The 25,864-nt window shown below is 41.2% G+C and overlaps 1 protein-coding gene across 4 annotated transcripts in view; it reads right to left on the bottom strand.

The window, feature by feature from the left end:
- Nucleotides 1-25,864, bottom strand: part of KCNIP4 (potassium voltage-gated channel interacting protein 4) — an 871,913-nt gene that overhangs the window by 54,530 nt on the left and 791,519 nt on the right. For all 4 annotated transcript variants that reach the window (XM_077477713.1, XM_077477712.1, XM_077477711.1 and 1 more), the window contains exon 3: nucleotides 8,847-8,916. In XM_077477713.1, the coding sequence (XP_077333839.1) occupies nucleotides 8,847-8,916 (70 nt within the window). The remainder of the gene's footprint in view (nucleotides 1-8,846; nucleotides 8,917-25,864) is intronic.

The following is a 25,864-nucleotide window of genomic DNA, read 5'->3' as shown; positions in this document are numbered from 1 at the left end:
GGCCATTGGAGTACAGTGAACTCATTGTCGTATCCAAGAAACCAGTGGTGAGATTATTTGAGCTTTGTGACATGGTGCATTATCCTGCTGGAAGTAGCCATAAGAAGATGGGAACACTGTGGTCATAAAGGGTTAGAAATGGTCAGCAAAAATACTTAGGTAAGCCGTGAAGTTTAAACGATGCAAAACTGGAACTAAGAGGCCCAAAGACAACCTTGCAAATTGTAACCACAGTTTCCTGTTCTTAGCTGACAGGAGTGGCACCTGGTGTGGTCTTCGGCTGCTGTAGCCCATCTGCTTCAAGGTTTGACGTGTTGTGCGTTTAGAGATGGTATTCTGTATACCTTGGTTGTAATGAGTGGTTGTTTGAGTTCTTGTTGCCTTTCTATCATTTCAAACCAGTCTGCCCATTCTCCTCTGACCTCTGACATCAAGCAAGGCATTTTCGTCCACACAACTGCCGCTCACTGGACATTTTCTCTTTTTCGGACCATTCTCTGTAAACCCTACAGATGGTGGTGCATTAAAATACCAGTAGATTAACTCAGACCAGCTTGTTTGGCACCAACAACCATACCACGTTCAAAGTCACTTAAATACCCTTCCTTACCCATTCTGGTTTGAAATTCAGCAATTCGTCTTTAGCATGTCTAGATGCCTAAATGCATTGAGTTGCTGCCATGTGATTGGCTGATTAACAATTTATGTTACCAAGTAATTTAACTGGTGTACCTAATAAAGTGGCTGATAAGTGTATCTACTAATTGCATTTCTGCCATCGATTGTGAGTGGAGTTGGAAGGCCTAGATTTATACTTTTTGAACTTATTAGTGGGAAACTTCATGACACTTTAATAGGCTATTCTTCTCTTCTGGGGGTTATCCTTCTCAGGAAATATCATGACTATGTAACCATTGGTCCCATTTTACCACTGTGATACATTACCTAATGAAGATTTGTGTCAAGAATTGACACATCGGGATTTACATTATTATTATGCTCATGCATTCCAGTGTGGTTTATGTAATTGATATGGACCAGCTTCTATCGTGTTTTTATATGCACAGTGTTTTTTTTTAACCAATATTATAATAAATGTGTTATTTTTGTCTTATTTTTCATGGTGCCTTTGAAATCCCCAATGTTTGCTGCCTTTCTATTTGCTTTAATCTTGGGATGTGGCACTGTACAAAAAGTGGATGCATCACTTTTCATATTTCTTGTTGACCGGTAAACCAATTTAAGTGTGTTTTTTAATGTGTTTTCTTTTAACTACAACAGACAAATATTTCCTAACCTTGTCCCCATCACCCATCCAGAACTGCAAATTCTCAGCTTCCTTCTTAGGAATCACGTGAACTATTTTGCTGGACTTTTTAAAACAACAATTTTTCCATCCCAAAAGTCTGGAACACACATACAGTTAATAGTCCTGGAGGGCTCTATTTCGAAAAATTACGCTGTAATGAAATTACCACTCCTATACTCAGTGTTCTAACCAAATGAATTTCAGCTCTTTTGCACAGACCATTAATAACCAGAAGATGGCAGCAAAGAGCACAATTAAATAGTTGGTAACATCACAATGAATTTTCTGAGCAAAGCCCAAATGTCAGCTCTCATGCATTATTTGCCTGTTGTCAGATTTATTACAAAGAGGTTAAAATGAATCATGATCTTCATTAAGCTGGTAATTACAGTTTGTTCACGCCATATAAAGCATAAATCTTTTTAGAATTTTGAAGAACTAAACCCATTTTAAAGTGTGACAGATCAAGGTAAACCTGTCACAAAGCTGGACAATTCAAGGGCACACATGATAAAAAATAACATAAGTTGGGGTTACCTTTAGGGAAAAAGTGCCAAAAAGATCAACAGATCTAAATGTATTGTCAAGGTAAACACACCTGCTGTGACGTCTAAAAGAAGCAATGTACAGCTACAATTTAACCTTATAACTGCGGCGGCTGGTCGGCTAGCGGTTAATACTTCTTTGGTGGAGGCACACTGGTTTTACTAATACAACACTGAAGACCTACATAATTGCACATCTATGGGACATTACTTTGTGATTATTTATTCCCCATGTGGGACTTTATTTACATCTGTTGGATTTTCTGTTTTACAATTTTAAATATTTGATTCACCAAATTAAATATTTTTCTTATATTTTGTGATAGACATGATAATTTGATCTTAAAGGGATTGGATGATTTTAATTATTATTATTTTTTTTTAACACATTGGGGCAGCGCAACTACAGTTTGTTTTACTATTTAAGTTGCTACACTGGTTTTAGGCAGGTGGGAACAAATGCTGTAACTAAGAAATGCTTTCAAAAATAGAAGTGTTAATAGTTTATTTTTATTCATTAACACAATTCATCAAAGAGGAGCTCCAGACTCCTTCAGAAAAAAAATAAAAGTCAGCAGCTACAATTACTTTAGCCGCTGACTTTTAATATTAACACAGTAACCTGTCCAGGGATGCAGCGATGTCCTCACCCGAGGCAAATCTTCAATCGGCTATTGGGTGCTGCCAGCACCATCTCCACTAACAGGGAAGTCTTGTGGCTTCACTGCCGGTTCTCTATTGAGCATGTGCAAAGTGTGCTTTGTTTTGTGATTGGGCCAGTTGCAGGGGAAGGAAGAGGGGGGCCTGTCAAAACCAGATACCCTGCTCCCCCCTCCCCCCTAAAAGGTGCCAAACGTGGCAGCAAGGAGGGGGAGAGAGGAGCTTATGCTTTTGGCTGGGGCTCCGCTTTAACTATCTTCAGGATAAAGAAGAACAAGGAGTCCTGTAGGTGATGGTTTGGCTCCCACAGAGCCCTGATCTCAGTAGGATCTGAGGCAGCCTACATCCACAGAAGATCTGTGGTTAGTTCTTCAAGATGTTTGGAACAACCTACCTGCTGAGTTCCTTCATAAACTGTGTGAAAGTGTACCTAGAAGAACTGATGCTGTTTTTTTTAAGGCAAAGGGTGGACACCACCAATTAGATTTGATTTAGATTTTTCTTCTGTTCATTTACTTTCCATTTTGTTCATGAATAAAAATAACTTTTAACACTTCTATTTATGAAAGAATTTTACAGCATTTACAGCATTTTTCCCACCTGCCTAAAACATTTTCACAGTACTGTGTATATATATATATATATATATATATATATATATATATATATATATATATATATACAGTATCTCAGTATCTGTATATATACAAAAGTACACCCCTCACATTTTTGTAAATATTTTATGATATCTTTTCATGTGACAACACTGAAGAAATGACACTTTGCTACATTGTAAAGTAGTGAGTGTACAGCTTGTATAACAGTGTAAATTTGCTGTCCTCTCAAAATAACTCGACACACAGCCATTAATGTCTAAACCGCTAGCAACAAAATTGAGTACACCCCTAAGTAAAAATGTCCAAATAGGGCCCAAAGTGTCAATATTTTGTGTGGCCACTAGAGGCTAAAATGAGAATCACAATTTTTTTGCTTAGAATAAAGATCACGATTTTTTCACGATTCTCGCATCGTAACATCATTTTTCACATTATACAAAAAATTGGTCTAACTTTACTGTTTAGTTTTCCTTAAAGTGCATTTTAAAAAAAACGCATTTGAAAGACTGCTGTGCAAATACAGTGTGATGTTAAATATTGCAACAACTGCCATTTTATTCTCTAGGGTCTCTATAATGTTTGGGGGTTCTAAGTAATTTTCTAGCAAAAAATGTTAGAAAAAGGTTTAGTCTTAAAGTTCTTTCTTTTGATCTAAGAAAAAAATGTTACCATGTTCTCATGGTAATCATAGTTATCAGTGATTTTGAAATAAACTTGGCAGGCTGCCTGGATTTATTTTTTTTTTTTGTCAGCTTGTGATCTTTTTGCACTTGTTCCATAGAATCCTGAAATGTTGTTTTAAGATCAGGAGGGGGGTAGAATTGCACTGCCTTAACCCTCTTGGTCATGGAGTTCACCAGCTTCACAGGTTGCCACTGGAGTCTTCTTCCACTCCTCCATGATGACATCACAGAGCTGGTGGATGTTATGCCGTGTACACACTAATCCGCCGAAATTTGCAGCCAAAGTCCGCCGGACTTTTCAAATGAAAGGACTTTCCCACACACAAGTAAAGTCCATTCATTTTGAACGTGACTTCAGGTACGATGGGACTAGCGAAGGAAGTCAATGTCACCGCCTCCATCGGTGAGATTGACACCTTGCTAGCCCCGTCACCTGGTATGGATTTTAAGGGGAACCCCTATGCCGTAAAAACAGCGTGGGGGTCCCCCCAAAGTCCATACCAGACCCTTATGAGAGCACACAGCCTGGCCGGTCAGGAAAGGACACAGACGAGGGGATTGTCCACCGAAAAACCGAGTCTGGCGGACAATTTTGAGTCAAGACTTCTTTCAAAGGACTTTTGGGAAGAAAAAGTCCGCCGGAGCCCACACACGGTCGAATTGTCCGGCGGATAGTATGCGGCATTAGAGACCTTGCGCTCCTCCACCCTCTGTTTGAGGATACCCAACAGATGCTCAATAGGGTTTAGGTCTGACGACATGCTTGGCCAGTCCATCACCTTTACCCTCAGCTTCTTTAGCAAGGCAGTGGTCATCTTAAAGGTGTGTTTGGGGTCATTATCATGTTGGAATACTGCCCTGCGGCCCAGTCTCTGATGGGAGGCGATCATGCTCTACTTCTGTATGTCACAGTACATGTTGGCATTCATGGTTCCCACAATGAACTGTGGCTCCCCAGTGTCGGCAGCACTCATGCAGCCTCAGACCTTGACACTCCCACCACCATGCTTGACTGTAGGCAAGACAAACTTTGTTTTGTACTCCTCATCTGGTTGCACGCTTGACACCATCTGAACCAAATAAGTTTATCTTGGTCTCATCAGACCACAGGACATTGTTCCAGTAATCCATGTCTTTAGTCTGTTTGTCTTCAGCAAACTGTTTGCAGGCTTTTTTGTGCATCATCTTTAGAAGAGGCTTCCTTCTGGGATGACAGCCATGCAGACCAATTTGATGAGGTGTGCAGCTGTGCATGGTCTGAACACTGATAGGCTGACCCCCAACCCCTTCAACCTTTGCAGCAATGCTGGCCGCACTCATATGTTTATATCCCAAAGACAACCCCTGGATATGACCCTGAGCACATGCACCCAACTTCTTTGGTCGACCATGGAGAGGCCTTGGGTCTTGGCAATCTTCTTATATCCTAGGCCATCTTTATGTAGAGCAACTATTTCTGTTTTCAGATCCTCAGAGAGTTCTTTGTCATGAGGTATCATGTTGAACTTCCAGTGACAGTATGAGAGAGTGAGAGCGATAACACAAAATTTAACACATCTTCTCCCCATTCACAGCTGAGACCTTGTAGCACTAACAAGTCACATGGCACAAGGAAGGGAAAATGGCTAATTGGTCCCAGTTTGGACATTTTCACTTAAGGGTGTACTCACTTTTGTTGCCAGTGGTTTAGAAATGAATGACTGTTCGTTGAGTTATTTTGAGGGGGCAGCAAATTTACACTGTTATACAAGCTGTAAAAATTTGAGGGGTGTACTGTATATCTATCTATCTATCTATCTATCTATCTATCTATCTATCTATCTATCTATCTATATGTATATATATATATATATATATATATATATATATATATATATGCAGTTGCAAAAAAAGTGTGTGAACCTTTTTGGAATGATATGGATTTCTGCACAACAAGTCACAACAATAGACAACCACAGTCTGCTTAAACTAAGGACACACAAAGAATTAAATGTTACCATGTTTTCATTGAACACACCATGTAAACATTCACAGTGCAGGTGGAAAAAAGTATGTGAACCCCAAGACTAATGAGATCTCAAGAGCTAATTGGAGTGAAGTGTCAGCCAACTGGAGTACAATCAATGAGATGAGATTGGAGGTGTTGGTTACAGCTGCCCTGCCCTATAAAAAACACACACACCAGTTCTGGGTTTGCTTTTCACAAGAAGCATTGCCTGATGTGAACAATGCACAAAAGAGCTCTCAGAAGACCTACAATTAAGAATTGTTGACTTGCATGAAGCTGGAAAGGGTTATAAAAGTATCTCCAAAAGCCTTGCTGTTCATCAGTCCACAGTAAGACACATTGTCTATAAATGGAGAAAGTTCAGCACTGCTGCTACTCTCCCTAGGAGTGGCCGTCCTGTAAAGATGACTGCAAGAGCACAGCGCAGACTGCTCAATGAGCTGAAGAAGAATCCTAGAGTGTCAGCTAAAGACTTACAAAAGTCTCTGGCATATGCTAACATCCCTGTTAGCGAATCTACGATACGTAAAACACTAAACAAGAATGTATTTCATGGGAGGATACCACAGAGGAAGCCACTGCTGTTCAAAAAAAACATTGCTGCACGTTTAAAGTTTGCACAAGAGCACCTGGATGTTCCACAGCAGTACTGGCAAAATATTCTGTGGACAGATGAAACCAAAGTTGAGCTGTTTGGAAGAAACACACAACACTATGTGTGGAGAAAAAGAGGCACAGCACACCAACATCAAAACCTCATCCCAACTGTGAAGTATGGTGGTGGGGGCATCATGGGTTGGGGCTGCTTTGCTGCATCAGGGCCTGGACAGATTGCTATCATAGAAGGAAAAATTAATTCCCAAGTTTATCAAGACATTTTGCAGGAGAACTTAAGGCCATCTGTCTACCATCTGTCCACCAGCTGAAGCTCAACAGAAGATGGGTGTTGCAACAGGACAACGACCCAAAGCATAGATGTAAATCAACAACAGAATGGCTTAAACATAAGAAAATACGCCTTCTGGAGTGGCCCAGTCAGAGTCCTAACCTCAACCCGATTGAGATGCTGTGCGCTTCACTCCAGGCATCCCAAGAATATTGCTGAAGTGAAACAGTTCTGTAAATAAGGATGATCAAGAATTACTCCTGACCATTGTGCACGTCTGATCTGCAACTACAGGAAACGTTTGGTTGAAATTATTGCTGCCAAAGGAGGTTCAACCAGTTAATAAATCCAAGGATTTACATACTTTTTTCCACCTGCACTGTGAAGGTTTACATGGTGTGTTCAATAAAAACATGGTAACATTTAATTATTTGTGTGTTATTAGTTTAAGCAGACTGTGATTGTCTATTGTTGTGACTTAGATGAATATCAGATCACATTTTATGACCAATTTGTGCAGAAATCCATATCATTACAAAAGGGTTCACATACTTTTTTTGCAACTGTATATCATAGGCATGCCCATGGGGTATGCCGGGTGTGCCCAGGCAACCCCTAATCATCCCTGTGCTCTGGCAGTGTTTCACACCTTTTGTTAGTGTTGACTGCCTGCAAAATGTCTGTCCTACTAAACTATATGAACCCTGGCTTGTCAACAAAAAAGTGCGTATGTATTTTATCAGCCCACATTGGAGCAGTGGCGGGCGGTGCTCAAAATTTCTGGGGGGGTGCAAACAAACTGAAAAAAAAACATCAATTGCAGCCACTGTGCCCATCAAATGCAGCCAACGTACCCATAAATTGCTGCCACTGTGCCATCAAATGCAGCTACTGTAACCATCAATTGCTGCCAGTGTGCCCATCAATTGCCGCCACTGTGCCCATCAATTGCCGCCACTGTGCCCAACAATTGCTGCCACTGTGCCCAACAATTGCTGCCAGTGTGCCCATCAATTGCTGCTACTGTGGCCATCAATTGCTACCAGTGTGTCCATCAACTGCTGACACTGTGCCCATCAATTGCTGCCATTGTGCCCATCAATTGCCGCTACTGTGCCTATCAATTGCTGCCAGTGTGCTCATAAATTTCTGCTACTGTGCCCATAAATTGCTGCCAGTGTGTCCATCAATTGCTGACACTGTGCTCATCAATAAAAATAATTGTGCATTGCATTTATTATTTTTTGTTGCAGAAGCCTGGAAAGCATTGCACCAGAGATCAGTAGATCACCGATGCCATGCAGGTCTCATGTACACTGTCGGTGTAGTGGCTTACTCGTAAGCCCGTATACTCCCTGACAGCCTACCATTAAAGTTAATGTGCCTGTAAAGGCAAGTGTCCCAATACTTTTAGTAATATAGTATAAATATATATACATGCAAGTGTGTTTGAGCTTTGGGGGGCACACCCTAATGCATAAGGCTGCGCACACCTATGATATACCATGTTTCCCTGAAAATAAGACCTAGCGTGATTTTCAGTGATGGCTGCAATATAAGCCCTACCCCCCAAATAAGCCCTACCCTATTTCCCCGAAAATAAGACCTACCCTGAAAATAAGACCTACAAGGACTTTAACTAGGGATTATTTGGGGGATAGGGCTTATATTGCAGCCGTCACCAACAATCACGCTAGGTCTTATTTTCAGGGAAACAGGGTATATATATAGATCTATAAATTTGTTTCTGCTTGAGACCTGAATTTGTCGATGAGTTAAGCTTTAGGCTGTATGCTAATAACACATATTTTGTTTTAGTTACTGGCCTTATAAAATTGATTGTAAAGCTAAATGATAGTTTATGTAAGAAAATGATTACATTTTCCCTAAAGACAACCTGGGAACATAGAAATGATATTTGCGATGAGAGCTGCTAATATTGTTACCGCTGAACATCTGTTGTGTTCATTTATTTACACATCTCTAGTATGGATGACAGCATAGCAGACAGGCTGCCGTCCCGGATGTGCTCTTAGCTACAGAGCTGACTAACAGTCTCTTTTGTATGCTTGAAGAACACAGGACGACTATTAACTGACGAGCTGCCAGTGCCATGTTAGTGCTCACGAGAAACTTACCTCCCTGGGGGAAGAACTGTGCGTAGATTTCTTTAAAGTTGTCTTCATTAACAATCCCACTGGGACATTCCTGGGGAAAAACAGAGGCAAATTTAAAGTGGAAAACACCCATTGTATATACATTGAGATGTAATAGTTTTATCAATTTTAGCAATTTTAGAACTTACAGAGGTGTGAGATTGGCAAAGATTTCCTAAATATATACTGTGCATTCATTTAGATAAAGTTTGCTGTGACTGGGGATGGGACATCCATCCAACCGTGAATTTAGGAACATTGTAGGATACAGAACAATTAAGTCATGACTTGTTCGCAACCTAAACATGTGTAGTACTAACCCCCAAAGGAGCTGCTGGTTATTTTTGGGCTTACCGTTACCTTCCGTTCTCCTAGTTGCACATCTAGGGCAGGGGCATTGCTAGGTGGCAAAAGGACCAGAGGCTTCAGCTCAGAGTCTAAGCCAGAAACTGGGGGGTTGGGATGTTGTACGCGACGCAGGTTTTTTTTGGCTGGGCCGTAACACTGACGGTAGTGACCTACATACACTAACCTACCTACACTGACGGCAGTGACCTACCTACCTGGCAATAGTGACCTACCTACACTCACCTGCCTGACCTACATACACTGGACATATACATACACTAACACACTGACGACCTACCTACACTGACATTTACCTACACTGACATACCTACACTGACTTACCTACACTGGCATTAACACACACTGACCTACCTACACTGACATTTACATACACTGATCTACCTACACTGACATTAACACACACTGACCTACCTACACTGACATTAACACACACTGACATTTACATACACTGACCTACCTACACTGACATTAACACACACTGACCTACCTACACTGACATTAACACACACTGACATTTACATACACTGACCTACCTACACTGACATTAACACACACTGACCTACCTACACTGACATTTACATACACTGACCTACCTACTCTGACCTTAACACCCACTGACATTTACATACACTGACCTACCTACACTGACATTAACATCATACACTGACCTGTCTGAGCCGTGGTGTCACAGCAGCCAGTCCTCAGAGGAGGAGCCGAGGAGGAGAGGAGAGCGGCTCGCCCGAGCGCCAAGCAGGGATGTGGCGCAGCAGGCTCTTTGTAATTACCACCTTCTGGAGCCAACAGCGCCTATGATGGACGTCACGCATCCCGCTGTCCCGGCATTGGACCAGTGGGACGTCCATCGTAGACGTGCAGGCTCCAGAAGGCGGGACCTGCTCTGGTGCTCGGCCGCACTCGGCCACGCTCGGCCTCGCTCGGCCACGCTCAGCAGCGCTCGGCGGCACTCGGGATCAGATTGGTCCCACCGCTCTCGCCTACCCTGCAGAGCTGACATTCGGGGCTATAGGCGGACACATTCGGGGCTTCAGCCCCCTCAGCCACCCCCTGCCAACGCCCCTGGTCTAGGGGATGTTCCGTGGTAGATGGCCCAGTAACTTGAGACTGACAATAGATCCACTTGAATGGATTTTATTTGCAAACTCAGACAATTGAATAGTCTTTCAACTTGGGATCAGAGGGTTGGAAAAGGAAAGTTCAGGTACTCTTAATGTCAAAGTCCATAAACATTAAAGAACTTGCTTGCTTTGACTGCATCCAGAGAATAGCCATTCGCAGCTGGATGATCACTCAGGTTGGACAGTCCCTCTCTCACAAGGCCTAGCAGCCAACAAGGTGCTTACTCAGGAACAAAGTCTTTGTCACTGACGTTGATGTAGAACACGTAGGGAAACAAAGCTTTAGAACACTTGTAGGATACCTGGATCTTTCAGCCTGCTTGATGATATCCACAAGACTGGATTCTTTTGGTTATTTCAGCCCTTCCAGGCTCTTGTTAATAAAACCAACCCGTACGTGGTGTTCTTCTAAAGAGTCCTCCTCTGGAATTCTTGAAGTACAATGGGTCTCTCCTGAACCAGAGACGGCACCCAACCACCTCGGAATCCTCCTTTAATTTCCTTGCCTCGGGCTAGCCAGCCCTGAGAGATTAAAGTCGGATGGATCCGCACCCCAGGCCATAGCCTTCCTGGGGGCTGGTCAGAAGGACCAGGACCATGTAATCAGCACTTCATACTGGACCGGAACCCGAACCACATGACGTCCGCATCTTAAATACCCTCTCCCAGAGGGCACAGCGAGAGGGCCACTCTCCCTGACCTGGCTCAGAGAGAGTGTAATTTAAGCACCTGACCAGACCATAGTCCCACGCCTGCCACAAGAGATAGTACCCCCTGTGGCCAGGCTGAACATCTCACAGTCCAGTCAGACTGACGCAGAGGTCACATTTAGACAAATAAACACAAACCAAACTGCAGTTTAGGTAAAGTTTAACTTTGAAAAACGCATAGCGCTTTCCCTTCAAGAGCCCGCCGCTACATATGAATTAAAGAAGAACCTAAAGCGTTTGTTACCCCAGCATTACATATTCCTGATATGTGCCTACTGTATGAGAAAGGCTCCTGTTCTCTTTATATTGCTTCTTTTGTGTGAAATCCCTGGTGTTCCTGCCAGTTCCGATGCTTTACTATTAGAAGCTGACCACACTAAGCAGGAGAGCACAGAGTGGTCAGTTCTCTAGCTATGCTGGGAACTCAGCCTGCTCTCCTCCAATGATCAGACTTGTCCTGACACCCCCCCCCCCCCCACCCTGTACAGCCATTCACTGTGAAGCTCAGTGTGCTGTTGCTTCTCCTCCCCCAGCTCTTTTGCAGCTGAGTACAGAGGGAATGTGATCACTTGTAAAAAGGGGAAAACATTTTATTTATGATGTGTTTTTTTTTTTAATAGCTATACACAAATGTTTTGCCTTTCATTTCAATTTTAAATTAAATGGTTTTACAAGGTGATCATTTACAATCACAAAAACCCTATTTAATTTTTAACTTTTAAAGCAAACTCCCCCATCCATCCATATCTTCATGCTTTTTTGCAGATGATTCATGTAGCATTTACTTCCTTGAGTCCATCTGCCTTTAGATCAGGCATGCAAGCAGGAGGTTGTACTTAGCTGAGAAATATCCCCCTCCCCTCCTCCAGAGGATAACAAAATTCCCATGAAGACTCCTGGGATTTATGACATCCTTTTGACCTGTGCCAGAAACCAGGAAGCAACTTAACTGCTTCCTGACCAGCCGCCACAGTTATATTGAAGCAGGTTGGCTCCCCTGCCTGAGCCATCATAGCTATATGTCGGCTCGTGGGGTCGGGATAGCAGGCGCGTGCACACCTGCTGCACAGCGGGGTGCCAATGCTTGTGGCCGACGGTCGCGATGACCACCAGCCACGAGCGATCGCGTGCATGAGAGACAGAACAGGGACGAGTGTGTGTAAACACACACTTCCGTGTTCTGTTCTGAGAGGAGTGATAGATCAAGTGTTCGTATTAGCTAGAAAACACGATCCATCACTTCCTCTAGTCAGTCCCCTCCCCCTTCAGTTAGAATCACCTCCCAGGGAACACAGTTAACTCCTTGATCGCCCCCTAGTGTTAACTCCTTCACTGTCAGTGACATTTTTACAGTAATCAATGCATTTTGATAGCACTGATCACTGTATTAATGACAATGGTCCCAAAAATGTGTCAAAATTGTCCGATGTGTCCGCCATAATGTCGCAGTCACAATAAAAATTGCAGATTGCCACCTTTACTAGTAAAAAAATAATAATAATAAAAATGCTATAAATCTATCCCCTATTTTGTAGACGCTATAACTTTTGTGCAAACCAATCAATAATCGTTTATTGCGATTTTTTTTTAACCAAAAATATGTAGAAGAATACATATCGGCCTAAACTGAGGAAAAAAATAGTTTTCTTTATATATTTTGGGGGATATTTATTATAGCAAAAAGTAACAAATAATGCGTTTTTTCAAAATTGTGTGTTTTTTTGTTTATAGCGCAAAAAAAAAAAAAAAAACAGAGGTGATCAAATACCACCAGAAGAAAGTTCTATTTGTGGGGAAAAAAGGACGTAAATTTTGTTTGGGTGCAACATCGCATGACTGCGCAATTGTTAGTTGAAGCGGCACAGGGCCGAATCACAAAAAGTGCTCTGGTCAGGAAGGAGGTAAATTCTTCTGGGGCTGAAGTGGTTAAGAAATGTATAAAAAAAAAGTTGATAACAAGTAAATATACCTTCTTATCTGTTTACTACTATGCTATAATGAACATACAAATGAATACATTTTAAAGTGATTGTAAATGATCACCTTGTAAAACAACACATTCCGTTTAACCACTTTCAGACCGGACCAATTTGCTGGTCAAAGACCAGATCACTTTTTGCGATTTGGCACTGTGTCGCTTTAACTGACAATTGCGCGGTCGTGCGACGTGGCTCCCAAACAAAATTTACGTCCTTTTTTTCCCACAAATAGAGCTTTCTTTTGGTGGTAGTTGATCACCCCTGCGGTTTTTATTTTTTGCGCTATAAACAAAAATAGAGCGACAATTTTGAAAAAAAAATGCATTATTTTTTACTTTTTGTTATAATAAATATCCCCCAAAAATATATAAAAAAACATTTTTTTCCCTCAGTTTAGGCCGATACGTATTCTTCTACATATTTTTGGTAAAAAAAATCGCAATAAGCGATTATTGATTGGTTTGCACAAAAGTTATAGCGTTTACAAAATAGGGATAGTTTTATAGCATTTTTATTAATAATTTTTTATTTTTTATTTTTTACTAGTAATGGCGGCGATCAGCGATTTTTATTGTGACTGCGACATGAAATAGAAATGAAAGGCAAAACATTTTTGTATAGATATAAAAAAAAAAAATATACATGCTTTTTCCCACTTTTTTTTATAAGTGTCCACATTCCCAAGAGCTGGGAGGAAGAGAAGCAGCTGCCCACCGAGCTTGCAGTGCAGTGAATTTGCAGTGGGGGGTGTCACAATAGGTCTGATCATTGGAGGAGAGTACACTGAGTTTCCAGCATAGCTAGAAAAGTGACCACGATGGGTTCTCCTCCTTAGTGTGGTCAGTTTTTAATAAGACAGCAGAAGGACTGGCAGGAACACCAGGAATTTTGCATAAAGAAAGCACTACAAAGAGAACAGGATACTTTCTTATACAAGTACATGGTACAGCAGGCACATATCAGGAATGGCAAAAAGAAGAACTGCGCTATTATATAGAGTGCTGAAGCTGCAACTCAACACCAGCAAAACTATAAAACAAAAGGAGCTGCGCTAATGGTGAAAAGAAAATTGAATACAGAGAACAAAAATATAGATCGCACACATATAAAAATTATATATACATATGCAACACACCAGAAATATAATAATATTAAATTGAACCTCCAGACGCAATATCAAAAGTGCTAAAAGTTCAAAAGTAAATATGCACAAATAATATAAAATCTATAGTGATTGTAGTCAACACGTTGATAGCACCCTGTGGAAAATCTTCATAAAATGTGAGACAGTATAATCCACCACCGTAAGAGATGTAGGCTTACTAGCTAGTCTATAGATTAGGCATGTCACCCACTCTGGGGTAGTGAAGATCTCCCGCGGACGTGCGTTCTCATTGACTTCCAGCTAAGGGGATCCAGCAGTCCCAGTTTAGCTGGCAGGCTCAATAGCTGGTATTACGGAACTCAATCCGGCGAGTGAGGAATTGGTATAGGTGGATAATCTCATCACATGTAGGTGATCATGGAAAAAAAAGAAGAGAGAGTACCGTCATAGGGAAAATGGTTTTATTAATGGTCAGAATCATACAAAAAAGCTCTATAAACCTAGCACGCAATATTGACCGGCCGGCAAAATTTAAAAGACAGAAAAAAACATGCCCGTGCAATAAGAAGAGTGATAATATGCAGTGACATCAGTATGTCGCTTACCCTACGCGTTTCTTCGCACATAGGATGTTGTCTCGGGGCATGGGAGGCGTTCTGATGCACCGCTATATATAATGAAACCAGATTACCAAGCCTCAATCTGAGTCCTGGGGCCACGGGGGAGCTGTCTGGTTGGGAGTATCTCTACATTAGAGATGTCCTGGGTTCATAGGATTAAAAGGTATACCCCTTATGGTTTAAACATCAATGTTGATGTCAACTCGTTTATTGACAATTCAGAGCGTATCATCATTATTCTTAGCTAATGTTTATTTTCTCTTTAGTGCTGCTATTTAGCAATACGAAGTGGTAACACTTATTGTAAATGTGATGTGAGTCCTGGGCAGCCATGTCAATTTTATTAGGTGATCCCCATCAACATCCTTCCAGTGTCCAGACCCCAGCGAGGTCGGAATATTGAGATGGATTGTGAGGGGGATCCCAGAGGGAGAGATTTCTCCCCTAATTGTTTTTATTTTTATCTTGTTAACGTTGAGCTTAATCATATTTTTATATAATATTTTTATTGGTATATTTATTATATTCCTGCTAGTCATTTAGCATTTAATATATATCTATTATGGTCCCTTTGGGATCCTATCGGTGGTGTGTGGTTAGTTAATTTTTTCCCATTGAGCATTATTTGTTCAGTGTGGTGTATCACCGTCTGCCAACACGCATATTTGTTACTAATGGCCTTGATGGATTTTAATTTGTTGCTCATGACCTATCATGAACTCTCACTCTCAGCCATTTACATATTGCTGTTCTGTAGCTAGATGGTGTGATTATCTACTGCCTTGGACTCTGTATAAAGTCAGGGTTGTATGTGTTTTTTTCTTTCCCTTAATATGTGCTCCTTTTATGTTGAGATGTTTTGTTTTTTCCCCACTAAAAAGATGGCCACATCTTATTAGTAGACATTTTTACAATGCTTTTGTGGTCTCAGCATTTGCCCTTAGTATTGGTGAGTTTTAGTTACTCATTCCCCATCGTTTCCCACAACTAAGAAGAACGCATTAGAGCAGCGGCCCGGGACTCAGATTGAGGCTTGGTAATCTGGTTTTATTACATACAGTATAGCAGTGCATCAGCATGCTGCCCCTCCCCCCGAGACAACTTCCTCTGTGTGACGAAACATGTAGGGTGAGCGACGTAATGACGGCACTGCGCACTGTCACGCTTCATATTGCACGAGCATGTCTTTTCTGTCTTTTAAATTTTGCCGGCCGGTCAATATCGCGCGCTAGGTTTATAGAGCTTTTTTGTATGATTCTGACCATTATTAAAACCATCGGATTTTACCTATGAGTGTACTCTCCCGTCTTTTTTCCATGGTCACCTACATGTGATGATATTATCCACCTATACCAATTCGTCACTTGTTGGATTGAGTGCCGTAATACCAGCTATTGAGCCTGCCAGCTATACTGGGACTGCTGGATCCCCTTAGCCGAAAGTCAATGAGAGCGCCAGGTTGGTGAATAGCTCACAGTGGTTGCAGATGGCAGCGGCAGATCTTCACTACCCCAGAGGGGGTGACTTGCCTAATCTATAGGCTATCTGGTAAGCCTACATCTCTTAAGGTGGTGGATTACACTGTCTCACATTTTATGAAGATTTTCCACAGGGTGCTGCAACACTATCAACGTGTTGACTACAATCACTATAGATTTTATGTTGTTTGTGCACATTTACTACTGAGCATTTAACACTTTTGATATTGTGTCTGGAGGTTCCATTTAATATTATTGCATTTCTAGTGTGTTGCATATGTATATATAATTTTTATATGTGAGTGATATATATATTTTTCTCTGTATTCAATTTTCTTTTAACCATTAGCGCAGCTCCTTTTGTATTATAATGTATGTAGGAATGTGAAGTTTTGGGGTAGCAAACGCTTTATAGTGTTACTAAACCCAGGACCCCACATCCACTTTATCTGGTCTCCCACAGTACACAGAACATGGAAAATTCTATTTTAGTAAATATAAACTGCTAAATACCTTCTCTCATCAACCGTATGTAGCAGTCTTGTGACTTCTATCAGTGTCTGGTTAAAGCTTGTAGGAGGAGTTTTTACATTCTCCTCTGACTGTCCTATGAGGCTGCAAGACCCCTGACCTTCCGTCTGCAATGGCTCTGTGCTGACACTACACACCAAACTGAGCATGCGTAGAGTGACTCCAATGGCTCTATTTTATCAGGAGATGGTTTGGGGTTTGGGGACAGTGTAAGAAGGGGAGAATCAGAGCAGATGGGATTAAACAGCCTTTTTACACAATGCAGAGGATTAAACCCTTAGGTTACACAGCGAGTATAACATGCACGCTTTACAACATATACAGGCTGATTTTACTGTTGTGGGTTTAGTAAAACGTAAAGTTCACTTTCTTTAGAAGAGATGTGTTGTTCTTAATAGACTCCCTCAGATTTAATTGAATGGCAAACTGCAGGTCAGGGCAGGCAAAATTCAGCTTTTAAGGCCCTTATCCAATGCACGGCTTTGTATCCTTATGGTCTAAGAAAAAAAAATATTTTTTTGTACATTTCACTGGGCGAACTAATCGAGTCCACCTGTCAGTTTTCCGGGTGGACCAAATCGGACCCTCCATTATCCCCTATGGACCAGTGGATGTAAAGGAACACCCAGTCCAATCTGATAAAAGCAGGCGGATGGGGGTCTGTTCCCCAACCATCTAGTGGATCAGATTGGATGGTAGTGGGGTGTGAATGGACAGATGGCCCATTTACATCAATAGAGAGTGGGCTGTATCTGTCTGCTCTGCATAAGCCATCCGTCTGCTCAGCGGGGATCAGCGGAAAGATTCCCCGCTGACCAGGTGGACTCCTGGCAGAGTCTGCCCAAGTAAAAGGGGCCTTACCTGGATGACATACAGTCCTCATACTCCTTGATGGCCCTCAATGAATTCAACTGAGGCACCAGAGTGTTCTATGGCTTATAAAGCCTTTGCTTACACAATTTTGCAACATAGAACAGTGCATATTTTAAAAAAGGTGCAGGTGCTTCTTTTGGTGCAGCATACTGTGCGTTTGCCCCCCCCCCCCCATTGACTTCAATGGTGGCACATGAAAAATGCATGTACATGCATTTTTGTGAGGATTTTGTGCTTAACAATCAATCTCATCCTATAAAAAAATACAGAAAGCATGAAAACACATAAAAAATGCACTAAAAGATGCATTATTATGGAGTAGCATTAATGTGGACCTAGGCTAAGTGCATCTTGGGTCCCAAGCTGTTTTCAGTTCACCCACCCCAGGAGTTCTACTTATAGGGTTCAATGAACTCAAAAGCATCAAGTCATAGGGTCCTAGTTTTGGCACAATGCATTAAAGTATAAATAAAGCCAAAACTTTTTTTTTTTTTTTATGTTTTGGACAGAGTAGAGAGGTATTAGAATATCTGTCAGGTTTTTCTTTTTGTTTCATGTGCTCCCAGGCAGGAGATTCACTCTCTCTTTTTGTCCTGTTTACAATTATCATTTAAAGTAAAAGAAAATCTCAAAATTTGAGTTCCCAAAATAGTAATAGAGGAGAAATCTTCCAATGGTGACCTGGGGGTCCCCAAGGCATTCCCCTAATTTGCAGAGATTTCCTCTAATGCTCCGTACACATGAGTGGATTTTCCATTGGAAAAATCTTGGATGGTTTTTCCGACGGAATTCCGCTCAAGCTTGGCTTGCATACACACGGTCACACAAAAGTTCATTGAACTTTCAAACGTCAAGAACGCGGTGACGTTCAACACTACGATGAGCCGAGAAAATTAAGTTCAATGCTTCCGAGCATGTGTCGAATTGTATCTGAGCATGCACAGGAATTTTGCGTGTTGGAATTTGTACAGATGATCAGAACTTTTCCGACCGAAAAATTGAGAACCTTCCACCAGCAAAAGTCCAATGGAGCATACACACGATCGCATTTTCCGATCAAAAGCTCTCATCAGACTTTTGCTGGCGGAATTTCCGATCGTGTGTACGGGGCATAACTTCCTGTTTGGCTATGGAACAGGAAGTGAAGCTATGTGTGTTGGGTGTCATTAAGAATAAATGAAAATACACATATAGAGTGTGTTACTGTGTGTTTTTACATGCATTGATGCTATGGTGACTAGAGATTCTGTGTTATTACTATTATTATTATTATTATTATTATTATTATACAGGATTTATTTAGTGCCAACAGTCTGCACAGTGCTTTACAACATGAGGGCAGACAGTACAGTTACAATACAATTCAATACAGGAGGGTTCAGAGGGCCCTGCTCATTGGAGCTTACAATCTATAAGAAATTGAGAAAATGAAAATACAGTTGTTAGGTGTGGGTAGGATAGGCTTCTCTAAAGAGGAAGGTTTTTAGGGATCGTCTAAAAGCTAATAGAGTAGATGATAATGGGACAGATTGGGGTAAGGAGTAGGGATGAGCGACGTAAACACCATTAAACTCTTTGGGACACGAACTTGAAAAATCAAAAGAGCTAATTTTAAAGGCTTATATGCAAGCTTTTGCCATAAAAAATGTTTGGGGACCCGGGTCCTGCACCAGGGGACATGTTTCAATGCAAAAAAAAGGTTTTAAAAAACTGCCATTTTTTTTGGTAGCAGTCATTTGCATAATTCTTAAAGTGAAACAATAAAAATGTAATAGGAGTTCTGGAAATTGAAATTTTCTTAACTTGAAGGGGGGGGGGGGGCATAGCTGTAGAGTCACCACTGCTTTTCCAAGCCGAAGTTCCTTCCCTATTCCCACAGGATCTTCCCTTCTGGGCTAAGGACAACTTTGATATGGGATACATCCCTTGCACCCCCTACAAGGCCTGGTTAAAGCAAGGAGCATCCCCAGTTTACCATAAACAATACCATCTCTCCAAAGAAAAAGAGGAAGGAATTAAACCCATGATAGAATGATTTCTAAAACAAGGAATTTTGAGACCCAGCATTTCACTCTATAGCACCCCTATAAATCCAGTTAAAAATAGTGATAGATCATACAGATTTGTGCAAGAACTTAGAGCCATTAATAACCTTGTAGTATTGCCTCTATTGTACCTGATGTGCTGTCCCTCATCACCTCCATACCTGCTTCGGCAGTATGTTTTTCAGTTATTGATTTAAGTAATGCCTTTTTCTCAGTTGACAAAGAGATACAACTACCACTCGCTTTTTTCCTATGGAGGGCGCCAGATGACCTGGAATTGTCACAAGGATATATAGACTCACCTGCAGTCTATTCAATAGCTCTCCAGGCCACCTTATAGTCTTGGGTTCCATCCTCCGTCAGTATGTCAATGACCTACTGTTGTGTAGTCCCTCCCAAGAAGCCTGTCAGGAAGATTCTGTTTTGTTGTTAACTCAGACAGGTCACAAAGCATCTAGATTTTAACCTTCTTAGGTATGATTGTTTACTTCCACACATGGATACCTGATTGCTCCTACTATGACAACGTTTTGAGACAGGCTACCTTGCCTGACAGACCTGACCTTGTAAAATGGAATGATGAAATGGTTAATGCATTTGTGTATCTTAAAACTGCTATGGTAACGGCTCCTGGTCTAGGATTACCTGAATATTGTAAAATGTTTCATTTGTTTGCAAGGGACAACTGTAAAACCATGGCTGGGGTCCTTGCACAAGAGCATGGAGGAAAGCTGAGACCTGTAGCTTTTTTTTCTAAGTAGTTCCAGTTCTGGTACAAGGCACCCCGGCGTGTCTGAAGTCCTTGGCATTGTGTGCCATGGCTGTGGAGATGGCCACATCATTTACCCTGAGTCACCTTACAGAACTGCACAACAGGCATCAGGTTGCATATTTACTGAAGAACCTTAATACGCAACACATGTCTGCACAATGACTAAGTGGTTATATACATAGTTACATAGTTACATAGTTAGTCAGGTTGAAAAAAGACACAAGTCCATCCAGTTCAACCACAAAAAAAAAAATAGTAATAATAATATAATACAATCCCATATACCCAATTCTATACCCACAGTTAATCCAGAGGAAGGAAAAAAACCCCAGCAGAGCATGATCCAATTTGCTAAAGCAGGGGAAAAAATTCCTTCCTGATCCCCCGAGAGGCAATCGGATTTTCCCTGGATCAACTTTACTTATAAATGTTAGTACCCAGTTATATTATGTACACTTAGGAAATAATCCAGGCCCTTCTTAAAGGAATCCACTGAGCTAGCCAGAACCACCTCTGCAGGGAGTCTATTCCACATTTTCACAGCTCTTACTGTGAAGAAACCTTTCCGTATTTGGAGATGAAATCTCTTTTCCTCTAGGCATAAAGAGTGCCCCCTTGTCCTCTTTGTTGACTGTAAAGTGAAAACTCAACACCAAGTTCACTATATGGACCCCTTATATATTTGTACATGTTGATCATATCCCCCCTTAATCTCCTCTTATGAGGTCATCCTCATGAGCAATCCCTCCCTACAAAACAAATACGGTACCCCTACAGCAGGTCCTGCTCCTATCTTGAACGCCTTACTTGGCAAAAAAGGAGAAACAGGTGAATTAGTCCCCCCTCATGACTGTATAGACATTGTACATCAGCACACATCATCTTGAGCTGGCCTACTTGCAAGCCCCATTGAGGGAGCACACACTGGATGGATCTTGCTCTCGTCCCGATGATCACACCTACTATGCCGGATATGCTGTGGTAAAATTGCCTAACATAGTGATAGAGGCACAACCCATCCCTTATCATTCAGCTCAAGCAGCAGAGCTTATTACTCTTACAAGAGCATGTCAGCTTTTTAAGGGATAGGAAGTAAACATTTACACAGACTCAAATACGCATTCAGAGTCGCACACAACTTCGGAATAATATGGCAGAGGAGTGGTTACATAACTGCATATGGCAAATCTATTTCTCATTCTTCTCTATTCTTCCCTACCAATCTTCTTGAAGACATCTCCTTACCCAGCAAAATAGCAATCACTCATTGCAAAGCACATACACGCCATACTGATAATGTCTCCTGGGGAAATGCACTGGCCAATGCCACAGCCAAACAAGCTGCTCTCACAGTTCCAGCCTCCATCCAAATGCCCCCCCCCTTATGCCTCAAACTTTATCCTGGGAACAGATTTTACAGGACCTACAGGCTATGGCTTCTTCGAAATACCTGGCCTACTGGCATAAGGAGGGTCTGACACTGAGTCCTGAAACTGGACTCATTGTAAAAGAGAGGAAACCAGGTATACCAAAAGCAAATGCACCTTTATTCATTTCAAAATACCAAGGGCTAGGACATAGAGGATGGAAGGCCATAGCTGACATGACATGTTAACACAAGATTTCCACATCCTACACCTCCGGTCATTATGTAAGTCTTGTATGTCCATATGCATTGAATGTATCAGAAACAACACAAACATACCAAACAAGCCCAAACCTGAACACGTATTACCTCACCTTACATACCTACAAATTGATTTTACCCACATGCCAAAGTTGGGAACAGACAGGAATATTTACTCATCATATTAGACATGTTTTCCAGGTGGGTTGAAGCTTTCGTCTGTACTAGGGAGGATGCAAGGACAGTTGTAAAAATCCTGACACAATAAATAATACCTAGGTGGGGATGACCATTGCAAATTAACTCAGATAATGGCCCAGCCTTTGTTTCCAAGGTATGTCAGGAGTACCCTGTAAATAGAGTGGAAATTCCACATTCCCTATCACCCACAAAGCTTGGGTATAGTTGAAAGAATGGACATGACAATCAAGGACAAGATAAGAAAAGCTTGCCAAATTGAAAACTGTGCTCCCTTCAGTTTTAGCAGAGATTAAAATGACTCCTTCCAAGATTAATCATTTGTCACCCTTTGAAATTCTAATGGGTCTACCATTTCCCACCCCCTGGGCCAAGAAACTTCTGGTAATAGAACAAGGTGACCTGAGCATGATACAAGAAGAATATTGCCGAAATCTGATTCTGAAATTGAATGGCATCTACGATAAAGTATCCTCTTTTCTCCTGTTACCCTCACAGGAACCAACGCATGAATTCCAGCCTGGTGACAAAGATGGTGATTCTTCAGCTGAACTGGCCCATCCACTACTGTTATCACAGAAACGCTGTCCTTACAGAACAGTCTAGAGCATGGATCCATGCAGAGAGGTTAAAGAAAGTACCACAAAGGACCCAGAAGCAAGACACAGATACAGGAGGTGAAACAGGTGATATAAATCCTCAAAGAGCGAGTAAAACAGATGATAGAAACTCTGTAAAATATGACCTCACTACTTTCTCCACAAGCTTGTGGAAAGATCTTGTGCTCTTTATGCCGGCACAGATAGTGTTTTTGCCCACTTGGATTATTACTAACTGTACCTACCACCCTGAGGACTTGGGTGCCATTGGTATTATATGTGGCTGCCCTAGCAATGAGACCATGACCCGAAACAGGAGAGCGACTAATGCACAGAGCCCAGACTTTTTTACTGATAAAATGTTGTTGCTTCAGTTTAAGTACTCTTACGCCCAGCAATCAGCATATGAGAAGTGCTGGGTGTGTAGCAAATTGCACCTCAGCACAGCTTGAATCCCCCTAATGGCTGTCCCCTTGAATATAACCCCATTTCTGAATGGTACCCCTCCTGTGACCTATAACCAATATACAATATCAGTTGTATTTTTGAATGACACAATTTCCTACCCAATAATAGGTAGGAGGACGTTATTTTCCAGATTGGTGTTTTAAGCTAGGAAACTTGTCAGATAAAGGTCAAAACAAAATATGCCAGTAGTCACTATTTAATATATCCTTGCATAAAGATTTGTCCTCTATGTTTTACACCAATGACCCAGAAATCAATTATACTCTAAATTCCCTCTTTACAGCATGGGACAACCCCGTGGGTTTTGTCCTAGGCCAATTGACCCTGGCCACCTTTTCTGAAGATATCCAGGATACCATAAGTAGACCCTTTTCTCTGGGTGATAATGTATATATCTGTTGAGGCAAGAAGTACTATCCTTGGATTCCTGTTAAAGAGCGAGGGTGGTGTTATCTGGCCTTACTGATCCCAGTACTGGGGATTATAGGGGATGGAGAAGGTAAACATCAACACCTTTTCAAGGCTAGTACACATCCCAGGTATCCCCTTAAACACATAGGATAAAGGGAACTGTTTTTGGAACATGACATGACTTGGACATGGTTCCCCTCATGGACAGGGTGGGGTATAAAATTTATGAAAAGGCTAAACAACTGCTCCAAAATTATAGATGAGATTTTGGAAAAGAACTCTGCAGATATCAACTGTTAAGTATTGAGCAAAGAGATAGAACTGCATGATTTAGCAATCAAGTCCATAAGTGCTGCCCTAACAGGACTCTGTTAGGTCACAGAGGACTACGTACGAGTGCTGTACCTGGATACATAATGCAAGTACTGAAGTACCTGATTACCTAGAGATAATCAACAAACACTGACAGGAGGTGTCACTCCACCAGGCTGAAGCTAGAGACATTGCCAAAGATGGATGGAATCCCTTTAAAGGATTGGGAAGCTTTGCTGAATTATTTGGCTCTATTTTTTCATTGTTTAGGAAAGTTGGAATGCTAATTTTAATGTGCCGACTGTCTGTTTTTGCTGTATATGTTTTGTTCAAACTTATTCAGTGCTTTTGCAATACGTGAACAGTATACTGAAGTCACCCGAAAGTTACTAGACAACCATGGTGAGATCATGTTGTGATCTAAGAGGGGATTGAGGGGTTAGAAAGAGTTAATGCACTGAAACAATCAATGCTTGAGAAACAAAGTGTCCTTTTGCACATAGCATAACCGCAGGCCAAACAAGATCCCTAAATAAGTAAAGGTGAGACCGGACAGGCTGACCACCAATATCCTGTGACGCATGTTGCTACTTGCTAGTTTGAACTATATGTCTAAAATATCATACTATATACATGTATATGCTTGATATCTTGTTCCTCCACCTTATGCTATGTGACACCTTTTGTTCTGAGTTTTTATAAAAACTCGAGCCAAGCTACCATTATAGCTCAGCATACTTTGAGGGCGTTTTCTGCCTTCTTCATTTGTTTGCTCCCAGAGCTCTGCAGAGGAATCCACTGGTCATTCACATTAACCGGGCAGAATTAACCCTTTCGATCCCAAAACGCCAAATGCGAATGAAGCCTTAAAGAAACAGTATTGTTTTATGATGTCAAACACCTGGCTGTGCATTAGCTGCCCTTGCATTGCCAGAAGAAGAAACAAATATGCTAATTGGTTATATTTAGTGATTCAGCCAACTCTCATTATAGAACATTTTTATTCCTTCATTAGAACAGATTTATTCTTGAGGTCATTCACATTTACAAAGTGGCAGGTCCTCTTTAACTAGGTATGTTCTGGACAGTCATTGTAGACATTTTACAGATTTTTTTAACTACTTATTTTACATGTGTTTACCATGCTGCACTCTAATAATCATGCTCTGCTCATTAAATGTTATTCCAAAATTTTCTTTCATCGTTTTTGCTCCTACATTCTCTGTAATTGTTATGACATTTTACAATAGGACAGAATTCTGGACTGACTCTTCGGATATCCAGGCTTTCCAATTCAGCAAACACAATTAAGTGCTGGATGAACATTTAATTTAATTTGCTCTACACAAGAAAGTCTGATATGTAGAGGATCAGACAGGCAGTTTTAGGCATTTTTTAAATTATATGTCACACAGAAATACATGAAATCTGCAGATTTTAATATTTAGTTGGATTAGGTAAGTATATATTTTTCAGCCTCCCAGTTTATATTTGAGTCTGATAAGGGATTACTTTAGGTGTTAGGTGAAGATTTAAAGGGATGATCTGATAAGGCGTTATTTGAAGTGTTGGGTGAATATTTAATTGGTCATTTTAAACCCAATCGCTGAAAGCTCAAATAAGTGTTAACATGTCAATGTGATTTCAAAATCCATTTTCAGATTTTGGAAATCTGTAGCTTTCATTAAACCCTTAGTTTAATGTCTGCACACATTTTTTAAACTTTGACTTGTGTTATTAAACCTGTACATATCATCACAACTACTT

The sequence above is a fragment of the Lithobates pipiens genome, unplaced genomic scaffold (genome assembly GCF_037356315.1).
Source record: "Lithobates pipiens isolate NorthernLeopardFrog02 unplaced genomic scaffold, aLitPip1_a1.2 Scaffold_13, whole genome shotgun sequence".
NCBI classification, from domain to species: domain Eukaryota; kingdom Metazoa; phylum Chordata; class Amphibia; order Anura; family Ranidae; genus Lithobates; species Lithobates pipiens.
The sequence above is the reverse complement of the archived record's forward strand: the minus strand, read 5'-3'. Positions and strand labels throughout refer to the sequence as shown.